Source organism: Mastigoproctus giganteus, chromosome 14 (assembly GCF_048544385.1).
Source record: "Mastigoproctus giganteus isolate SK-2022 chromosome 14, ASM4854438v1, whole genome shotgun sequence".
Classification (NCBI taxonomy): Eukaryota; Metazoa; Arthropoda; class Arachnida; order Uropygi; family Thelyphonidae; genus Mastigoproctus; species Mastigoproctus giganteus.
In genome coordinates this window covers 33,549,084-33,569,169 of record NC_143588.1, presented here as the reverse complement: position 1 = coordinate 33,569,169, position 20,086 = coordinate 33,549,084, and the positions used below count along the sequence as shown (strand labels likewise).

General features: G+C 37.2%; 1 protein-coding gene across 1 annotated transcript in view; it reads right to left on the bottom strand.

The window, feature by feature from the left end:
* Positions 1–10,062: 10,062 nt before the first annotated feature.
* The window catches only part of LOC150075056 (band 3 anion transport protein-like), a 934,629-nt gene continuing 924,605 nt past the window's right edge, over positions 10,063–20,086 (bottom strand). Inside the window, exon 26 of the mRNA XM_090388866.1 lies at positions 10,063–10,393. Coding sequence (XP_090244992.1) covers positions 10,340–10,393 — 54 coding nt within the window. The 3' untranslated portion in view covers positions 10,063–10,339. The remainder of the gene's footprint in view (positions 10,394–20,086) is intronic.

Sequence of the window (20,086 nt, the reverse complement as noted above, 5' to 3'; positions counted from 1 at the left end):
AGCACTGAGCTTTCTCAAACCATTCAAGGCCTTATACACCTCAGTCAGATCACCTCACAGGTGCCTAGTCTCCAGACACTGTAATTTGCAAAACTTAAGTGTTTCTTCATAAGAGCAACCCTTTGTTCATTCACTAATCTTGTTGCCTTTCTCTGTACTGATTCCAGCAGCTCTACATTCTTCCTAAATTGAGGCCTCCAGACCTGTAATACAGTACTCAAGTTGTGGCCTGACCATTGCCTTATACAAGGGGATAAACACTTCCTTATCCCTGCTAGAAAATTTCTTGTATATCATTGACAAGACACCATGGGCTACTCTTGCAGACTGTCTGCACTGCTCAGAAAACTTTATATCTGACTGCACAATTACCCCCAGGTCCCTGAGTGTAGTACCACACAGTTGATATATTACTCTGGGGTTACTGCTACTCGTATGCATACTTTATATTTTACAATGTTAACTTCAGTTGCCACCTTTCAGCCCATCTGCTCAACTTTTCTAGATCCTGTAATAGCTTCAGTTAACAGAGTTTAAGGAATACCATAGTCCTTAAAGTAATTAAGCCCTGACCTTTTCCTATGACCTCCAAAATTTCTTTAGATGCCAGCTATTTTATGACAATTCAATCCCTGAACTGCCATATTTTTTAATATTGCTTGGATCCTTGTTGAGAACTACATAAGGATATTTTATCATATTATGCTTTCTCTGAGTTAAAATAAGTCACCTAATTAATTCAAGAAATTATTCCTGCATTTCCATGATTTTCAATCTGTAAGACGGAAATTATAGTTGATCATAATGATGCACTGGCTCTTGCCTGCATTACATAAAGAGATTTTTATTATACGTTTTAGAATCATTTGGCCTGTAATGCCCCCCCCCCCCTCTCCACCATCATCATATATCCTTAACCACCATTCATTGCACACCACACAGACCTAACCTCTGCCTGGACTTGATCAAGCTTTAGACACAACAACAATGTTATGCACATATGTACAAGCAGCATAACCCTCCGCCTCTTTGCTCCCATCTCTCTTAAACACACTGTATCAACAAAGTTAAAAATTGTCATCCCCTATGTCAGAAGATTGGCATCTTTCAGTTAGTCCAATATCAGTGTTAGTTGATCTTGCCAGAAGCTCAGGTTTGCCATTTTATTTACAAAACTCCTGGAATTACTACATAGATTAAATTTTGTAATTTTTTTAATTATCATAGATAGATTAAATTTTGTAGTTTTTTTAATTATCAGGTGATATATATATGAGATGCGGAAATAAAGTTCCCAGACTGGTGTTACCAAAGTCATGTTCGATGAGTTTGAAAATTTGACAAACACTGATAAATGCAATGTATTGCAACAATCCTAGATTAATGTATCAAATGTTGGGTACTAGACTAAAAAAGGAAAGAATTCACTGGATACCCGGTTCCTGGGCAACGCGATGCTGTCATCCTTCTTGCTAGTGGGATCAACCAATCGTTGGCAGGTATATAGGAACACTGCATTCACATAGACGGTAATTCGATGTCAGTATGGATAAACGTCGTGAGATTTTTCAATATGGATAAACCAACTTTGAAAGAGAGATGACATAGGGTGCCAGACGCACGGGTCACTCTATCGTGGAGGTGGTACAGAAAATGCACTATCCTCGTTTGACAGTATCAAGCATGTATTGGGAATATGCCACTTCAGCCACGTTCATCCACCACCTTTCTTCTCCCACATCTCATCGTAGGCAGCGCTGTGGGAGAAAAAAGGTGGTGGATGAACGTGGCTGTCGACGTCTGTCTCGCACTGTTTCAGCCAACCGGAGAGCGACATTGGCAAAAATCACCATCGACTTCAACGAGGGATGTGCCAGAAACATCTCCACCAAGACCATCAGTTGATCATTAGCCACAATAGGTTATGGGAGCTGCTGACCCACCAGAGTCATTATATACTGATCCATCAGTACCCACTCCAATTATCCAAGGTCCATGCCAATGATGAACATTGGCATGGACCTGGGATGATTGGAGACGGATCTCCTGGTCCAATGAGTCCCCTTTTCCAGTTATTTCGAGCGGATGAGAGGGTGCATATCTAGCAGAAACCGTATGAGTCGCCAACAAGGAACTGTTCAGGCAGATGGACAGTCGGTAATGGTCTGGGGCATGTTCAACTGGCACATTTTGGGACCTCTGGTATGTATAGACACATTTCTGAATGGTCCAGGATGCATGCCCATCCTTGCAGACCATCTGCATCCCTTCATGGTCATTGTGCACTCACAGGGAAATGGACTCTTCCAGCAGGACAATGTGCCTCCCCACAGAGCCATGGTGACTAGAACATGGTTTGAAGAGCATTCTGCAGTTTTACCACCATGGAATGGCCTCCCTATTCACCAGACATGAAGACTGTGGAGCATCTTTGGGATGATATAGAAAGGTCCGTTCAAGCTTTGGATCTTCCACCCAGGAATGCGACAGAATTATGGACAGCGGTGCAGCAAGGATTGATGGAAATACCTGTGGAATGCTTTCACGAACTAGTGGACTCAATGCCTTGCCATGTGACTGCCCTTATCTGAGTGAAAGGTGGGTACTAGGTACGTTTCCAATATCTCATGATTTCTGAGGTATTGAGATATTGGAAAATGAAAGATATGATATGAAGTTTTATGAGCAATGCAGACATGCTCCAAGGACAACTCAATGACACTTCAATGAGATACAGGACCTCTGCTAGCAAGGATAAGGAAATTATTATTCTACTGCACAAGGAAATTGTGCAATGAAATAATTTTGAGTTCTGCATAAAGGTCTGGAGGCCTCATTTTAGGAAGGATGTAGATCTGCTGGAATTGGTGCAAAGAAGAGTAACAAGATTTGTGAAGGAAACAAAAGGGTGGTCTTACCAGATTTGAGCATCTGGAGGCTAGGCACCAGTGAGGTGATCTGGTAGAGGTGTTTAAAGCTTTGAATGGATGGAGCAAACTCAATGCTGATGGGATTCTTCCTCTTGCTCAAGCTATGCACATGAGGGGATATAAATTTAAATTGAGGAAGGATGGTTGCAGAACAGATGTTTACCCTTGGCCAGTGGGTGGTTAATTATTTGAACAAACTTCCTTCAGTTGTTGTGGAAGTGAATATGTAAGTGTTTGAATAAATTCAAGGAAGAACTAGATAAACTACTGGAGGAGATGGAAGGTGATGTTGTATAAGCTTATAAGCTTGCTTTCTCGAATTACATAACACTACAAATACTAACAACTCTTTCTCCTGTTAAGAAATATGGACCTAGTATAGCCATCCATGAGAGTCAGATAACTCAAAGACAAATATCTGCTGGAACGAGGTCATGGGATCCTTTTGGAATTGCTGAAAAATGCCTGTGCACTGGAAATACTCTCATGTGAGCTTTCAGTTTTTGTAAGGTAGTTGTGCATCATCTTACATAAAGACTGTGGAATGCATATGTATTTGGTACGGTATGCATTCTCTCCCCATCCTCTATTCAAGCAGTGCTAGTACTGCATCAATCAATCAATGTACCATATTGTTCGGCATCACTGAACAATACTGTAACCGATTTCATGCAGTATTTTTCCAAGTTGTTTGGGTTTGTCTCTTCCAAATGATGAACTCGTGCACACTGATATTGCTGGCAATGCTGAAAGGAACTTTCTTTGCTAGGCTATTGGGTTAATCATGTTCAAGAAGAATTGTTTGACAAAGTAAGCACATTTATCTGGATCCATAAGAAGCTCCATAGCTTGGACATGTTGAAGCACATAAGTATTCATCTTCAGGGTAGTATTAGCACTTCTTCTAACATCCATGGTTGAGAAACACCAGAAGAGATGATGAGAGATCGCCAATCGATTTGTTTATCACAGGGGCAGCCCATTTTCAATTTTCTCAATAAGATTGAAAAAGGTCAACAGAGTCCACAATACTTTGCCGCTGTTGCAGCATTGCTGCTATAGTTTTACAATATGACTTCTTTGCTTGCCTATTTACAGTGCCGGATTAAGATTTTTAAGCACATTTTTTCTGCACCAGCTTTCAGGTGGTGCAGAAATTTCATTTTGCACCACCTGAAAGCTAGTGCCTATATGTATTAAAATACCATATTATTTTATATAGTAGCCAGTATGTTTAGTTTTTCTATTAAACATGACGAAACAAAAAAACTTTTGCAATAACAGTTTTAATGCACATTAACAAATAAACACTCATGCTGGATTAATGTCTCTTTTAAAATAATTTTACAGTGAAAACAAAAATAGTACACAATTGCAGAATTGTTTTCAGTATAATAAGGCAGTTCTCGCTTTACGAGTTTTTTTTTTTCTCAAAGTATCAATTATCAACAAAATCGAAAATATGAACATTAATTGCAAAAAACGAATGTACCCCCAGGGGCTCACATCTGGTGAGTATGGGATTGGCACACCCAGGGTCCTGAGCCGGAATTCTTCTCTTTCTTGGTGATTCCCTTCTATTTCTGCCTCTCTCTCTCTCTCTCTCTCTCTCTCTCTCAGGGGTAACTCAAATTTTTTTTGGTCTGGTGCAGCAAAAGCCTCAGGCTTCCTTGCACCATATGGCTAATTATAATAATAATAACATTCATAAATACCACATTTCAAACCACGTGCATAGCTATAAAATGCAGTGTACCCAGCTTTACGATATTAATCTGTTCTAGAGACACCATCGTAATCGTGAAAATATCGTAATGTGAACCCAATAAGACATTTTTTTTTGGTAATTCGTTTCACGACCTCGGAAGTTGAAATTTTCGCTATATAACTCACTAAAAGGTAGCATTTTTATGGTGCAAATTGTATTAGTTACCAATTCAAATCACTAAAATGCACTACACTTTCATCATTATCATATGTTCTGTTATAAGAACCAATTTTGAACGGTTCTGTGACATTTTTCTAAAGCACATTTCTGGAGGTCACGACCATAAAACAATAAAAACAATTTGCACTTTCCGGTTTATTAGGTTTTTCTGTTAGTGCAAGCGATTATAAACGGGTAGTAAAGTCAATGTTATTGTATTTGCGAAAATACTGATAGCTGGAATTGTGTGGTTTTTTGTGTTATTATGGTGAAATGTGTTTCCCCTTTACTGAAATCTTCAATTGTATAAAAAAAATAAACAAATTTTCAGAATCTTCACTTCATTTCTTTTTTTTTCAAGTTTCATAAACTTGTTACTCTGTGCAAATCGTGTTAGTTGCAATTTGTGCGTTCCGATAAAAAATGCTTATGCATCTATTGAAATTTATAAAGAAAAGAGAAGATTATCTTGGAAACAAATGCCTCTTGAAGCATTTCTGAAGACGACTCTTTGTGCAACAAACCAACGAGTGCCGAGCCAATAATAAGTGATCAGCGAGTGTGCATCTTTTTTTATGAGAACCCCAAACACGAGAGGTATTATAACCTATAGTACTTAGTACCGTGCTTGGGTTGGAGGTTGAGAAGACGAAAGAAGATATTTGTTGATATTGGACTTGAACTTCTGTAGATTGTAATTTTCAGGAAATATGTATCAAGGAAGGTTGTTCCAGAAAACGGCAGTTGAATGAATAAATGAGGAAGATGAAAAGTTGGTTCTGTGGGTTTGAAGTTGGACAGTAAATGGATGTTGGCTGGTGGCGGCACGTGTTCGGACTGTTTTGAAAGGGAGAGCGGGAATTATAGAAGCCAATTCAGAAGAACAGTGCCCATGGAAGTATCTGTAGAAGAGGCATGCAGCAGAAACAGTGCGTCTATGAGAAAGCGAGTGGAGAGACTCTGTTAGAGCTGAATCATTAATTAACCTAACTGCCCTCTTCTGAATGGAATCAAGAAGCCTGAGAGAGGTTTTGGGGGCACCACCCCAGATGTGGGAACAATATTCCATGGCAGGGCGGATTTGCGATTTATACAGAGTGAGTAGCTGTTTGGGAGAAAAGTAACACCGAGAGCGAAAGAGAAAACCAAGTTTTTTAGATGCAGAGGAAGCAATATTTGTAATGTGCTTGTGCCAAGAGAGATTAGAAGTCAGGGTAATCCCCAAAAGAGATATATCATTATGCCTAGAAATCGGAGTGTCACTAAAGATAAGCATAGGAGCAGAAGAATCCTTTTTGCGAGATATAAGACAAGATTGAGTTTTAGAAGGGTTGAAATCAACTAAGTTGTCTTTGCCCCACTGGAGAATTACCTGAAGATCGGCATTTAAGGAATTGGCAGCAGATTTTCGAGAACTTGAAGCTGATTGAGCTGGACAAGGTTTCTCAAAATGGAAAGTTGAATGCAATGTGCTATCATCAGCAAAACTATGGATAGGATTTCCAGTCAATGGAAGAAGGTCATTGATATACAAGAGGAAAAGAGTGGGGGAAAGAACTGAACCTTGGGGGACACCGGCATTAGTGGAGAAGTTAGAAGACAGAGAGCCATCTACCATCACCCTCAGCGAGCGATCAGAGAGAAAACTGGATAACCAATTACTAAAAACAGTTGGCAAACCATAAGATGGAAGCTTGTTTAGAAGACCTTTATGCCAAACACGATCAAAAGCCTTTGAGATGTCAAGAGCAACTACTTGTGTTTCACCGAACCTTTCCATTGAATTAGTCCATAAATGGGTAACATAAGCCAGAATATCACCAGTGGATCGACACCGACAGAATCCATACTGGTGATCGTTGATCAGACGGAAGGTTTCTAGGTAGTTTGATTTCTCCATTACTTTAGAAAGAGTAGAAGTAATTGCAATGGGACGATAATTGGATGGGAGGGATTTGTCACCCTTTTTAGGAACTGGCTGGATATGAGCAAATTTCCAAGCAGAAGGAAAAACACGTTTGGAATAAGAAAGTGAAAAAAGGCGGCAAAGAATAGGAGTAAGTTCAGGAGCACAGGTTTTGAGAACAAGTGGAGAAATATCATCAGGACCTGGAGCTTTCTTAGCATCAAGATTCATCAAAATTCTTCTGATATCCTTTTGACGGAAGACCACAGGGGGCATTGAATGGAGCGTGTTAGGAATGGTGGGAGGTGTTTTACCAAGATCATTAATACATGAGCTCGAAGAAAAATGGGATGCTAGCAGGTCAGCTTTATCCTTGGCTAAAGTGACAACAGAACCATCTGGTTTGGACAGAGGTGGGAGCAGAGATGGGCAAAAGTTGCGGCCAATAGCTTTGGCAAGAAACCAGAATGCTCAGCTACCATTAGGGCAAGAAGCAAGTTTTCTACTCTTAGCCTGTTCAAACTCTAGTTTGGACTGATTAATAACTGCTTTACAATTGTTGCGAGCTTTGGTGTAGGCAGAAAATGAAACTGAAGAATTAGAAACAAGCCAATTACGATATGCAACGTTCTTCTCTTGGACAGCCTTAGCACATTTATTGGAAAACCAAGGTTTAGATAAAGGACGAGATTTTAAAGTGGAGTGTGGGATAAAGGATTCCATTCCTGCAAGAATAATTTCACTGACACGATCTGAGCAAACATTGACATCAGAAGTTTTGAAACAGTAATCAGACCAAGGAAAAGAAGAAAAGAAGTCTCGCAGGTCATCCCATTTTGCATTCTTGTAATGCCAAACAATACGAGGTTCGGAATAGCCATGAGATAAAGGTTCCATTGGAGAAGAGACAATCACCAAGTTGTGATCTGAAGTGCCTAAAGGACCTCTCACTTCAACCTTATACTTAGAAGGGTTGTTTGTGAGAAAAAGATCAAGCGTATTGGCTGTATGATTAGGATTGTCCGGTATTCTTGTAGGTAAATGAACAATCTGTGCTAGGTCATTAGTAATTGCAAAAGCCTCAGTATCGCGACCTGCTGGGTCGGTGTGACTAGAAAATGGAAGCCAGCTGGAGTTGTGAACGTTAAAATCACCAAGGAAAATTACCTCACTGTTAGGAAAGTTGGACTGGAGAAAGTCAAGTTGCAAAGAGAGGAAGTCAAAGAGCTCCAAGTGATTAGTGGAGTTGGGAGAACGGTAGAGACAACAGATGAATTTTACACAATGAGGTAGAGAGATTTTAAGCCAGAGAAGATCAAAGAGAGGAGATTCCAAATTGCCAAGTCTCTGACAGGGAATATCAGAATGGACATATGCACAAGTACCACCTTTGAGGCGAAAGGAATCATACAGCAAATAATTTGGACATCTGAGATGAGCAGTAGTTGAATCAACTGATAACTGAGATTCAGTCAGAAAAAGTACATGGGGTTTGGAAGACTGCAAGTGGAAATGGACATCGTTGAGATTAGAATTGAGACCACGTATATTTGTGAAATGAATTAGGAAGTCCTTGGGAGGTTTAAATCTTTTTGCAGATAAGCTTGCTCTATTATTTTGACAATTCATGGTGTATTCAATAGTAAGAAAAAGTGGGTGGGACATGCTGTATGAAGTAATGAAATTTTTGGATATGGCTTACATGTGGTAAGAATATACCCATGAATATATCTAGTCGATGATGAAGAATAAACATTCTTTAAAATTTGTAAGTCATAAATAATTTCTTTATTATTATAATTGCCTGATTTTACAGGCTGCATTTTAATTTCTTTGGATAAATCAATCATTGTTTAAACATAAACTAATTAGATAGCTAATTTCATTGTTGAGAACATAACCCCTATTTTTAACATGTCTATGGGATATAATTCCCGCTTTACGAGGGCGCTAGGAATGAATTAACTTGTAAAGTCAATAACTACCTGTACATGATTTAAACATGACAGCTTTTTGTAATAAAAATAAATTTTAATTATATCCTTAAAATAAATTCACATATATTTGTGAAGTGAGTATTTTTTTTTATTTAAAGGAAAGTGCTTCTAAAGTGCAACAAATGAATAACAATTTCAAAAATTGCTGAATCTTTTTACATGAAGTTTATAAGTTTTATAATCTATCAAAAGAATATTTTTGATATATGTTAAAAAAAAAAACCTGAAAAAAAAAAAAATTCAAAAAACAAAGCTTTTTAATACATAAAAGAATACTCTTTTACACATTTAAAGTTAAAATATTCAGCTTAATGTCTGTGAAATGCATTTTGTTTCCTTCATTTATGCTATTTAGTTTCCTATATTTATGCTAAAAATATTCTGAAATGTCTCATATGACTGATTCAGGAAGACAGAAATAATGTGATTTTGATATTCCAATTTTTACTATAGCTATATTATTTTCCCTTACTGATAATAGTACATAATTTTTTACAAGCAATCTTGATGTAAACAATGATTATTAACACGTATTTTCCCGATACTAGTCAAACCATATGTAGTACCTAATAATAAAAGCAAATGCCAACTGGATATGAAAATATATCACATATACAAAAATTTTTTATCACTTTTCATGTATAACTAAAATATTCTTACAAAACATTTTAATGAAAGAACAGACACAACATGTAGAACAGCTATCACAGAATTGAAGAAATTAAATTGCAAGAAGTCAATTTAAGAAACAAATAAATATTTCAGATAAATTGAATATTTCTATACCTTTCTAAGAAACTAGAAAAAAAAAGTTCTAAAGGAGCTTTTCATTACATTATGTGGTGTGCTATTTACAGCTAGAATAGAAAGCTGATATATATATAAAAAAAAAAAAACCTCTTAAGAATGTATTCAAGCAAAGCTTATATATAAGAATTTCATGTATTTAAAGTAGAAATATTAAAAAAGTGAAAAGAAATTGTCAAGCAGCCACTGGCATTAATGTATAGAAAATTTTTAAAATGTAAATAGCTATAGACCTTTTATTCAATATCAGACAAGTAATCTTCACATTTAAGATGGGATAAGTCAAAAATATTTCACTTTCTAAAAAAATAGGCCTCTAAAGTACACATTATGTTTAAGGATACAATTTTGGCTGAATGTAACATTACTATACCAGCTACATCCAAAGTATACATCTTTTAATATTATCGCTTAAATTTAAAGGCATAATAATAATAATACAGCTATACAAAATCCTCCTGCAATATTATGAAAGGTAAAGTCATATATCCAGGCTAAGATAATCGTATGGTCCCATTAGACAAAGGCTTTTTGAATCATTACTATATATATTCATTCAATCACTCACTCACACAAACGCTAGCTCATTCACTCCTTTGCATCCATAGATTACTGGCTAAAGAATTAAAACGTGATAGTCTATCAAGATGAGTTAATAAAAGATATTTTACACAATATAAGATCTATTTAATATCACAAAAAAATTATTATTTTTTTTCCTGACACCATGGTACAGAAATATGAAAAATAAATCAGCAAGTATTCATTCATTTTAGAGATCTGTATCTTCATCATCACTTTCATCTTTTATTTCTTCTCCATCAAGCTGGAATTAATAAGTTAATTTTGAGCTTGAGAATTTTACTATATATGTAAAAAATAATTTTATCTATAAATATTTCAAAGCTTGACTAGTGAATGTATTATCAACACTTTTGATTAAATCATTAAAAATGTTCAATTTTCTTAATTTATACTCAAAGTTCTCACTTGAAGAAAATCAGAAATATATTTTTCCCAAAAGTTATATTTCATATTTAAAGTGGGGAAAAATCCAAATATGCTGTACTTGTTCAATACCTTTTCTCCAAAGGATGGCCAAGTGATAATAAACTACAGTTAAGTTAAGTGAGTGTGGACACAATAACTTAATTTTGAAAAGTAATTTATAAACTTGCTAAAAATTTCTTAATTGTAAATACTTTTAATACTCAGGGCCCACATAACACATCAAGTATGGTTGTGATTCTGTGTATATTGGTCAATTGTATAGAAGGTTTAGTGTTCAGTGAAATGAACATATCAAGGACATTCAATATGCAAGGGTCAAGAAGTCTGAAAAATAGTAGCACATTCACAGAATTTTCATTCAATACTCATTAAATGAAACTCTAATTCTTCATATCATTGGAGAGAATATTGATGGGATTCAAGGCTGTTTTCTTTATTAAGATTTTCAGGACTACAGTGATTAAAACAGCAAGAAGTAAACTAATGTGGCCTACTTCAATCTATTTCAATAATAAATTTTTGCCACGATAAAAACTAAGTGAAAAAACACCTGGTTTCAGCTTTAATAACCAATATAATAACAATATATTAATTAAACAACAGCAGAGTATGATCTCTCCAACCTGAGTGAAACATCCAAATCAATAGCCGAAGATGAAAACATCCCATAATTATAACTAACACAATAAGACTGTCTCAGTCCTTTTTCATCACAATAAGAAAACAAAAGTTGCCAAAGTTAGAAAGAATAATGGCCAGTAAAAGCATCATTATAATAATTCATAATAATAATTCAACCATTCCAAAAATGGACCTACCATTAACTTCTTTCTGGTTCTTGCAGAAAAGCAGTATTATCATAATTAATTTGGAACTGTATCTTTTATAACAATACATAATAATTCAAGTAAAACCAATACTCCAACTCTTTTTGGCAAAAATCTTGATTTAATTTCCTGACAATTCTGGTTTAAATGGGTCTAAGCTTATTTTATTTTTATACATTTATTTTTATTTTTGTCCTGTTTTACTTTTCTTCAATCCCATTTCCATTGGCTGTTTAATTTCACCAGTCTTATTCTACATTTCACCAATCAACAAGTCATCTAAGTCTGTTATTTTGAGTGTAAGTGCAGGCTCCATATAATCCTTGTTCACCTTTACTAAGATTAGTCTCAGACTTGTTTTCAACTGTGCATAATCTGGCTTCCAGAGTATTACTAATCTTATAAATAGGGTAGGTGGGTCATTTGTATTAGTTACTTCGTTTCTTAGTTGTATTTATATAGTGGTCACATTTTCTTCGTTGAGATATGCTTTTTATTTCTTAAACATCACAAAGTTATGCTGCTATGTTTTGGTCGTCTTTAATAAGTGTATTATTTCAAGATACCTTATATCATACCTTTAATTACAGTTATATTTCATCTAGCTTTGGCCAGTTATAAGAAAACCTTTTAGAGTTTATCTCAAGGGCAATTTTAACTTAGCAATACATACATATTAATTTTGAATTAATTAATTCTATTATTTAATGTTAAATATGTCATGGCTTCGTGTTTTCAAGGTTCAGTTTAGCAGTGGCATTTCCATTTCCTTAATGTGTTATAGGGAGTTCGACTAGAAGTCCACCTAATCTGAATCCCCAAATTAATATTAGCATCAACAGAGGCATATGATGCCCCGAAGAAAGCTTATACAGCATCAGCCAAAAAAAAAAATTTCTCTTTCACCTATCCATTTCCTCCAAAAATTTGTCTAGTTCTATGTTGAATTTATTTAAGCTGTCAACTTCCAAGACAAATGGAAGTTTCTTCAAGCAATCAACCACCAGCTGGCTAAAGGCAAATTTCTGCACATCTATTTTACAACTGTCTTTCCTCAATTCGAATTTATGCCCCCTGAGATGCTTAATCTGAACAAGAGTAAGAATCCCATCAGTGTTCAGCTTAACGTACCAACTGTGTGGTACTACACTTAAGGTGGTAGAAAATGAAAAAGACCTGGGAGTAATTGTGCAGTCAGATATGAAGTTTTCTGAGCAGTGCAGACAGGCTGCTAGGGCGGGTCATGGGGTTTTGTCAATGATAAATAGGAATTTTGCTAGCAGGAAAAAGGAGGTGATTGTCCCTCTGTATAAGGCAATGGTCAGGCCACGCCTTGAGTACTGCGTACAGGTCTGGAGGCCTCATTTTAGGAAGGATGTAGATTTGCTTGAGCGTGTACAGAGAAGAGCAACACGATTGGTGAGGGGAATGAAGGGATTCTCTTACCAAGAGAGGCTTAAGTTCTGCAAATTGCAGTGGCTGGAGACTAGGTACCTGCGCGGTGATCTGATTGAGGTCTATAAGGCCTTGAATGGGTTGAGCACGCTGAATTCTGATGGGATCCTTCCACTTGTTCAGATTACCAACCTACAGGGACATAAGTTCAAATTAAGAAAGGACAGATGTAGAATAGATGTGCGGAAATTTGCCTTTAGCCAGCGGGTGGTTAATTGCTGGAACAAACTTCCATCTGTCGTTGTGGAAGTTGATAGGTTAAATAAATTCAAGGAGGAACTGGACAGGCATTTGGAGGGAATGGTGTGATTTTTTTTTTTTTTTTTTTTTGGCTGATGCTGCATAAGCTCCTACACTTGCTTTCTTGCATCATGTGCCACTACTACTACTACTAATCAAACCATTCAAAGCCTTATACACCTCAATCAGATCACCTCACAGGTGCCTAGTCTCCACACACACCTTTCTTGGTAAGAGCAACCATTTATTCCTCTCACCAATCTCACCCTTCTCTGTACTTATTCTAGCAGCTATACATCCTTCCTAAAATGAGGCTGCCAGACCTGTACGCAGTACTCAAGGTGTAGCCCGACCACTGCCTTATATAAAGGAGTAATCATCTCCTTATCCCTGCTAGCAAAATTCCTGTATATCAATATAATACATTAATAAATGAGCTGCTTTTGCAACCTGTCTGTACTGCTCAGAAAACTTCATATCTGATGGCACAATTACTCCCAGGTCTTTTTTATTCTCCACTAGCCCAGTTTGATGCCACACAGTTGGTATGTTACTGAGGGGTTACTGCCTCCCATATGCAGTACTTTACATTTGTCGATGTTAAACTTCAGTTGCCACCTCTCAGTCCATCTGCCCAAATTTTCTAGATCCTGTTGCAGTAGCATACTGTCATTAATGTCATTAACAACCCTGACAACCAAAATTAATGTCATTAACAATCCTGTATTATCTGCAAATTTGGACCTTAAGTCTGATATACCTTCATTAATATCATTGATAAATATTAAAAACAACAATTGGCCCACCGCTGAACTCTGGGGGACTCTACTAATAACATTAGTCCATGAATAGCAGTGTCCATTGATTATCAAAAGATTTTCTAAAATCCAAGTATAGCTCTATGGCACCTTTGGTGCTGTACATAGCTTATTAAGACAAGTTTATCTAGTCTTTAGCAATGCTATTAGTAGTGGAATATGATGCAATAAAGCAAGCTCATACAGAAAAACTTGGATCATCAACAACCAAAGCTCTTAGAAGCTGAATATTAGCAGCAAAAGAGTGCAATAGGCAGGAGCGGTTTAAGGTCGGTTGAGGCCCCGGGCGCAGAAGAAAATATTGGGCCCCTTAAAAAAAAGAGAGAGACAGGGAAAATAAAAATACATGTTAACCATTTTTTTAAATAAATAAAAAATATTATGTACTATTAATGTTTTATTTCCAATAAAATTTGAATATAATATATGTATAATATAAGTAATAATAGCATAATAATAATCTCAAAAAATTTTGAACTAATAGTTGAACATATTAGTTCAACTATTAGTTGGACTAATATGTTGAACTAATTTGTTGGGGTTTTGCGTGGGCCCTTCAGAAGTCGGGCCCAGGGCGCGTGCCCGGTGCGCCCGCCGTTAAATCCGCCTCTGGCAATAGGAAGTATTTCCTCCTGGTCTCTGTCGACTTGGCGGGGCATGTGGCTCACTTTGTGGCCAAGCGTCCTTGGCAGACTCAGAGAGGCTAAAATGCCTATTAATCTATACAAAGTTATAACAACCTACCTAACAGAAAGAGAAATAGAGATAAACATTCCATATAGGAAACTTACAAGGCCAGTATACAGGAGCTCCCACAAGGGTCAGTGCTGGGCCTCTTATTCTAGAACATAGTATTCAATGAGTTTCTAAAGGTGGATCTGGGACCTGTCAAGGCACAGGCCTTTGCAAGATGACCTCATCCTAACTGTGGAGGCAGACTCCAGAATACAACTGGAGACCCAGCCAATTATGCCCTACAACTACTCGAGCACTGGGCAATTAGAAACTTTCTCACCATCTCACCGACCTAAACATCATCAGTCCTGTTGAAGGGGACTCTGGACTTTCGACAGTCTCCACTGATCAAAATTCACAGGTCCACAATTAAACTTGCCAATGAAATAAAATATCTAGTCATAATATTGGACAGTAAACTCTCCTTTCAACCCCACCTCAAGTCCTTAAGAACAAAGATCAGGAACTACTCAGCACTGGTGACTAGAGTTACAAGACACAATTAGGCCTTAACGCTATACTACAAGTCAACATTCATACCCGTTATTACATACGCCTCTGTGGTGTGGTAATGATAAAACCAAACAAGTGGTGAACAAAAGAACCCTGGACACGACCCAACGCACCATCTTACTGACTATTACCCGCACCTGCAGAAAGGTGAGTACTCCAGCAGTTCAGGTGCTGGCGGGAATGCTCCCACTAGACCTAGAAATAATGTCATTAACATTATTTCTAAATAAAGGACTTTAGATAGGAAATAAAGGACTTCTTTATTTCCTATCTAAAGGACAAACTGTCACCTTTCTAAACTTTACAACAAACCTGGAAAACAACCACAAAGCAGAAAATTTCCTGTTGCAGATGTATCAAGGTAGATGGACTGAAACAACCAAAGGGGGAAGTCACCTGGAAGCTGAGCGGAATCTACCCAAAAACACTTACGTGGCTCTGCCCAGGGCTAGATACAACGTATTTACAGATGGAGCATGGCTCCTTCAATGCAAAACTCTCCAACTTTGGTCTCACCGAGGTTACACCGAGGCTTCTATGGAGGGATTGAGGACTGGAACCACTTTATGTTTGAATGCCAAGAATATGAAGAATTCAGAAGCATGTTGATCACAAGGATAAGATTCCTTCCGAGGAGACGAGAGTCTCATCTCCTGGACACAGAAGAGGAATACAAAGCCCTAACAAAGTTTGCACAAGACCACTTAACAAGGAGGAGAACTTTAACAGCTATTTGCCAAAACTGAGAGAAAACAACCCTGCAATCAGCAGCCAAAGATCATAATCCAACGCTGCTCAGAAAACAAGAAACCAGTTTAAAACTGACTAAGATGGACAACCCTGACAGCCACTGACATCTTGCCTGGACAGGCTCCGTCCCTGGAGAAATATCATCAGAACTGAAAACCAACTGATACTGGACTGGTGCTACACTGTCACCAACTTCACATATGTGAAGTATTATGGGAAGTGACACCCGAGTGCAGTATTACGGGAAGTGACCACAACTCCCAGATGGACTCAATCCCACGTGTAACAGTACTTGTACCAGGAAGAATGACAAAACATGGACTGGACTGGCACTACATCGCCATATTGAGAAACACCAGAAGAGATGACAAGAGATCGGCAATCCTAGATAAGACCCAGTCCCAGGAACGAAAACCCACGTGGACTTGGATGGACGCGGTCCAAATAATGGAAGGCACCTGAACCTAGGAAGATCACAAAGTTGAAGATGACAAAGTTCACACAGCTGTTGGCCATATTGGCCCTCCAAACCACATTTCCTTGTGTGGCCTTATCATTCCTTTCTTCCACTGTGTGTAGGGGGGGAGAGTTTTCTGTCTCCTCTGCCCCTCTTTTTTTGCCGACCGGGCTAGCCGGGTGGGTAAAGTGCCTGCCTAGCAACCCAAAGGTCGCGGGTTCGATACTGCAGTGGTTTTCAACCTTTTTTTTTAATAATGGCACCCTAAGTAATTTATTTTATTTTGCGACACCCCTACTCAATTTTCTGCCTGTTTGATCCAATTCTCACTCTCTCTCTCTCTCTGTATATATCCGTGTATACAGTGGTGGGATTCAGCCGGTTCGCACCGGTTCGGCAGAACCGATGCCTAATTTTTTGTTGAGTTCAGCGAACCGGTTGTTAAAATGGCACTTGTGATCAGGGTTCTCTCTAAGGTGGGCGCCTGTTATTCTATGCCATTTATTAATTCAGCAAGAAATTTTCGTTTAGTATCGATAAAATGAAGAAAATGTATGTTCTGACTGATGTTTATCAATGGTATAAGCATAGTGCTTTGTTTATAAAAGTTTATGATATGCCCACACGTGGACAGAACCAGTAAAAATATTCAAATATATTGGCACATATCCGCTCCTGCTCTATAATATATTAAAATAAAACATTTTTAAAATTTTTGGCATCAATGCCAAATAAACATCAATTGATGTTTATCAATGGTATAAGCATAGTGCTTTGTTTATAAAAGTTTATGATATGCCCACACGTGGACAGAACCAGTAAAAATATTCAAATATATTGGCACATATCCGCTCCTGCTCTATAATATATTAAAATAAAACATTTTTAAAATTTTTGGCAGTAGCTCTTAAAAGGACGAAAAGGCAACAGAGTTTGGCAGATTTTTTTCAATAAGAAACCAAAATCAGAATTTGTTGTATTAGAATTGGCCTTGGATTCAGTTCCAACAATTTTCGTTGAACTAGTTGAATTGGAAAAACAAGATGCAGAGACAATATGTTCTTCAGTTATGGAAAGTTTAAATAATGTTGGGCTTACTAAGAACTACCTAGAAAAAAATTTAATAGGATTTTGCTCCGATGGTGCCAGCGTTATGCTTGGGAGAAAATCTGGAGTGAGCACTAGGATTGCAAAAAAGTTTCCAAACATAATAATATGGCACTGTTTAAATCATCGCCTCCATCTTGTTTTAGATGATTCGATAAAGGAAACAAAGCAAGTAAATCATTTTAAAATATTTATTGATAAGATATATACTAATTTTCATCAATCCAATAAGAACCAAATTGAACTTTCCAAAATATCCGAACAACTTGGAATTGAAATTATAAAGATTGGTAGAGTTTTGGGACCAAGATGGGCTGCCTGTAGTTTAAGGTCAACCCTAGCTGATGTAGCGCTGGATAAGTGCTGCATCACTATTTCTATTCAAATAAAAAGTACTTAGGTATGGCTGCCCTTCTTGAAAATATATATTTTATATTTTATAACTGATTTGGCATTGATGATTGATATTTTAAACGAAATTTCTCTTCTTTCAAATGCACTGCAAGCAAGAAATATAGACATAATAAAGGCTGAAAAACTCGTGATAAGATCTATTAAAGCATTTCAAATGCTTGGAAAGGAAAAGGGTCCATACGAAAAAAAGTTGATGAATTAATTACTTCCGAAACCTTCAAAAATATAAAATTTGTAGAAAATCATCAATTTGTCTTGGGCTTCCTCGAGAAAGACTTTTAGAAAACATCGTAAAGAATTTGAAAAAAAAAAAGACTAATGGATTGTGAACATTTAAAAGCAAGTTGCAGCCAGTTTCAAGATAGGAATAAATTACAATTTCTCAATTTTTTGGAGTCAGATTACTGGAATATTGAAGAAGTACTAGTTCCATGGAAAGCAGCTGAAGAACAATTGCTCGTATTTAATGACATTTTTAATTACCAAATTGATATTAATGATTATCGAGATTTCTTGGAAAACGTTTTAAAAAATTCCCAGAATTATGCAATTTCAGAATTATGCTGAAAGTGTTCAAAGAGCTAAAAATATTGTCAGAACAATTTCTGTAAGTTCAGCAGAAGCGGAAAGGGGTTTTTCAAAGATGAACATAATATGTTCAGAGAAGAGAAGTCGCCTAACTGTTTCTAATATATCAAACACAATGACTATTAGTCTAATCGGCCTACCTCTAAAGGAATGGGATCCTACTCCTACAGTGAGTGATTAAGGATTAATCACTCAGCCGATGATGCTCGGATAAAAGCGAAGAAAATTGCAAGCGAGGACGCCAATCAAGAAGCAATATGGAAATATCTTAAATAACAGTTTTAGTCTTTTGTCAGGTATTATTTAATATTTTTTCATTAATATTTTAAAACTCCTTCTTATACCATAATCTAGTTTTGTGGACCTCTTTTGTTGTTCTTATTTAAGTATTAACTGCATGAAATAATAAACTACCTTTCGGTATATAGTTTTTTTATACTTAGAATGGTCATTAGGGCAGCGAACCGGTTGTTAAATTATTTGTATCCCACCACTGCTTGTATATATATATATATATACATAATATTAAGAAATATATATGTTATATGATATTTATTACAATAATATAATTATAAAAATTACATTTCATAATACAAATTATATACAGGGTGATTCACTACCAGTGCGACAAACTTGCAGGAGGTGTAGGGGGCACAAAGACGAATCGGAATCACATAGCATTGCAGGGTCCGAAATGCCTTCGTCATGTGGTAGAGGACGTTGAATGGGAGGTTGTGTGAACAGCGATCCCGCTGGAAGTCAGCATTTGCGAACCGGTTCCCGGAATTCAAAAGTTGAACTGGCCGACATGCACCTCACGTATGGAGATGCGGACTGTAACGGGCGTGCCGCTCTGCGCTTGTACCAGGAATGTTTCCCGCACAGGCGTGCTTCTCATCATACGATTTTTGCACGTATGCACAGAAGGTTACGTGAGACTGGTTGTTTCACGAGAGGTATCATGAATCGAGAGCGAACGACGAGGACGCCAGACAATGAGGAGAATGTCCTACGTCTTGCAGAAGGCAATCCGAGTACGAGTACTCGAGCGATAGGCCAACAATTGGATATTTCCCAATCCACTGTATGGAGGATACTGTCAACAAACCAAATGAGTTCATACCATCTGCAACGTGTCCAATCATTGGAGCCTGCGGATTATCCACTCCGGAGGACTTTTGCTACTTGGTTTCTTCAACAGAAACGGTTCGCAAATTCTGACTTCCAGCGAGATCGCTGTTCATGCAACCTCCCGTTCAATGTCCTCTACTGCATGATGAAGGCATTTCGGACCCTGCAATGCTATGTGATTCCGATTCGTCTTTGTGCCCCCTACACCTCCTGCAAGTTTGTCGCACTGGTAGTGAATCACCCTGTATATAGAGTATATAATAATTTTATTCTTTATATAGAAATACTAAGTAAACGTCAATTATAGATCACCAGAAAATTAAAAAGATACTGTACACCTTTTTATAATGAAATAAACATATAAGTTAAAAAATAATAATAAGTTTAAGTAACTTAAACCCAAATTACTTGGCACTCCTGGAATGTTGTTGCGGCACCCTCGGTTGAAAACCACTGTGCTAGTGTATGCCCAT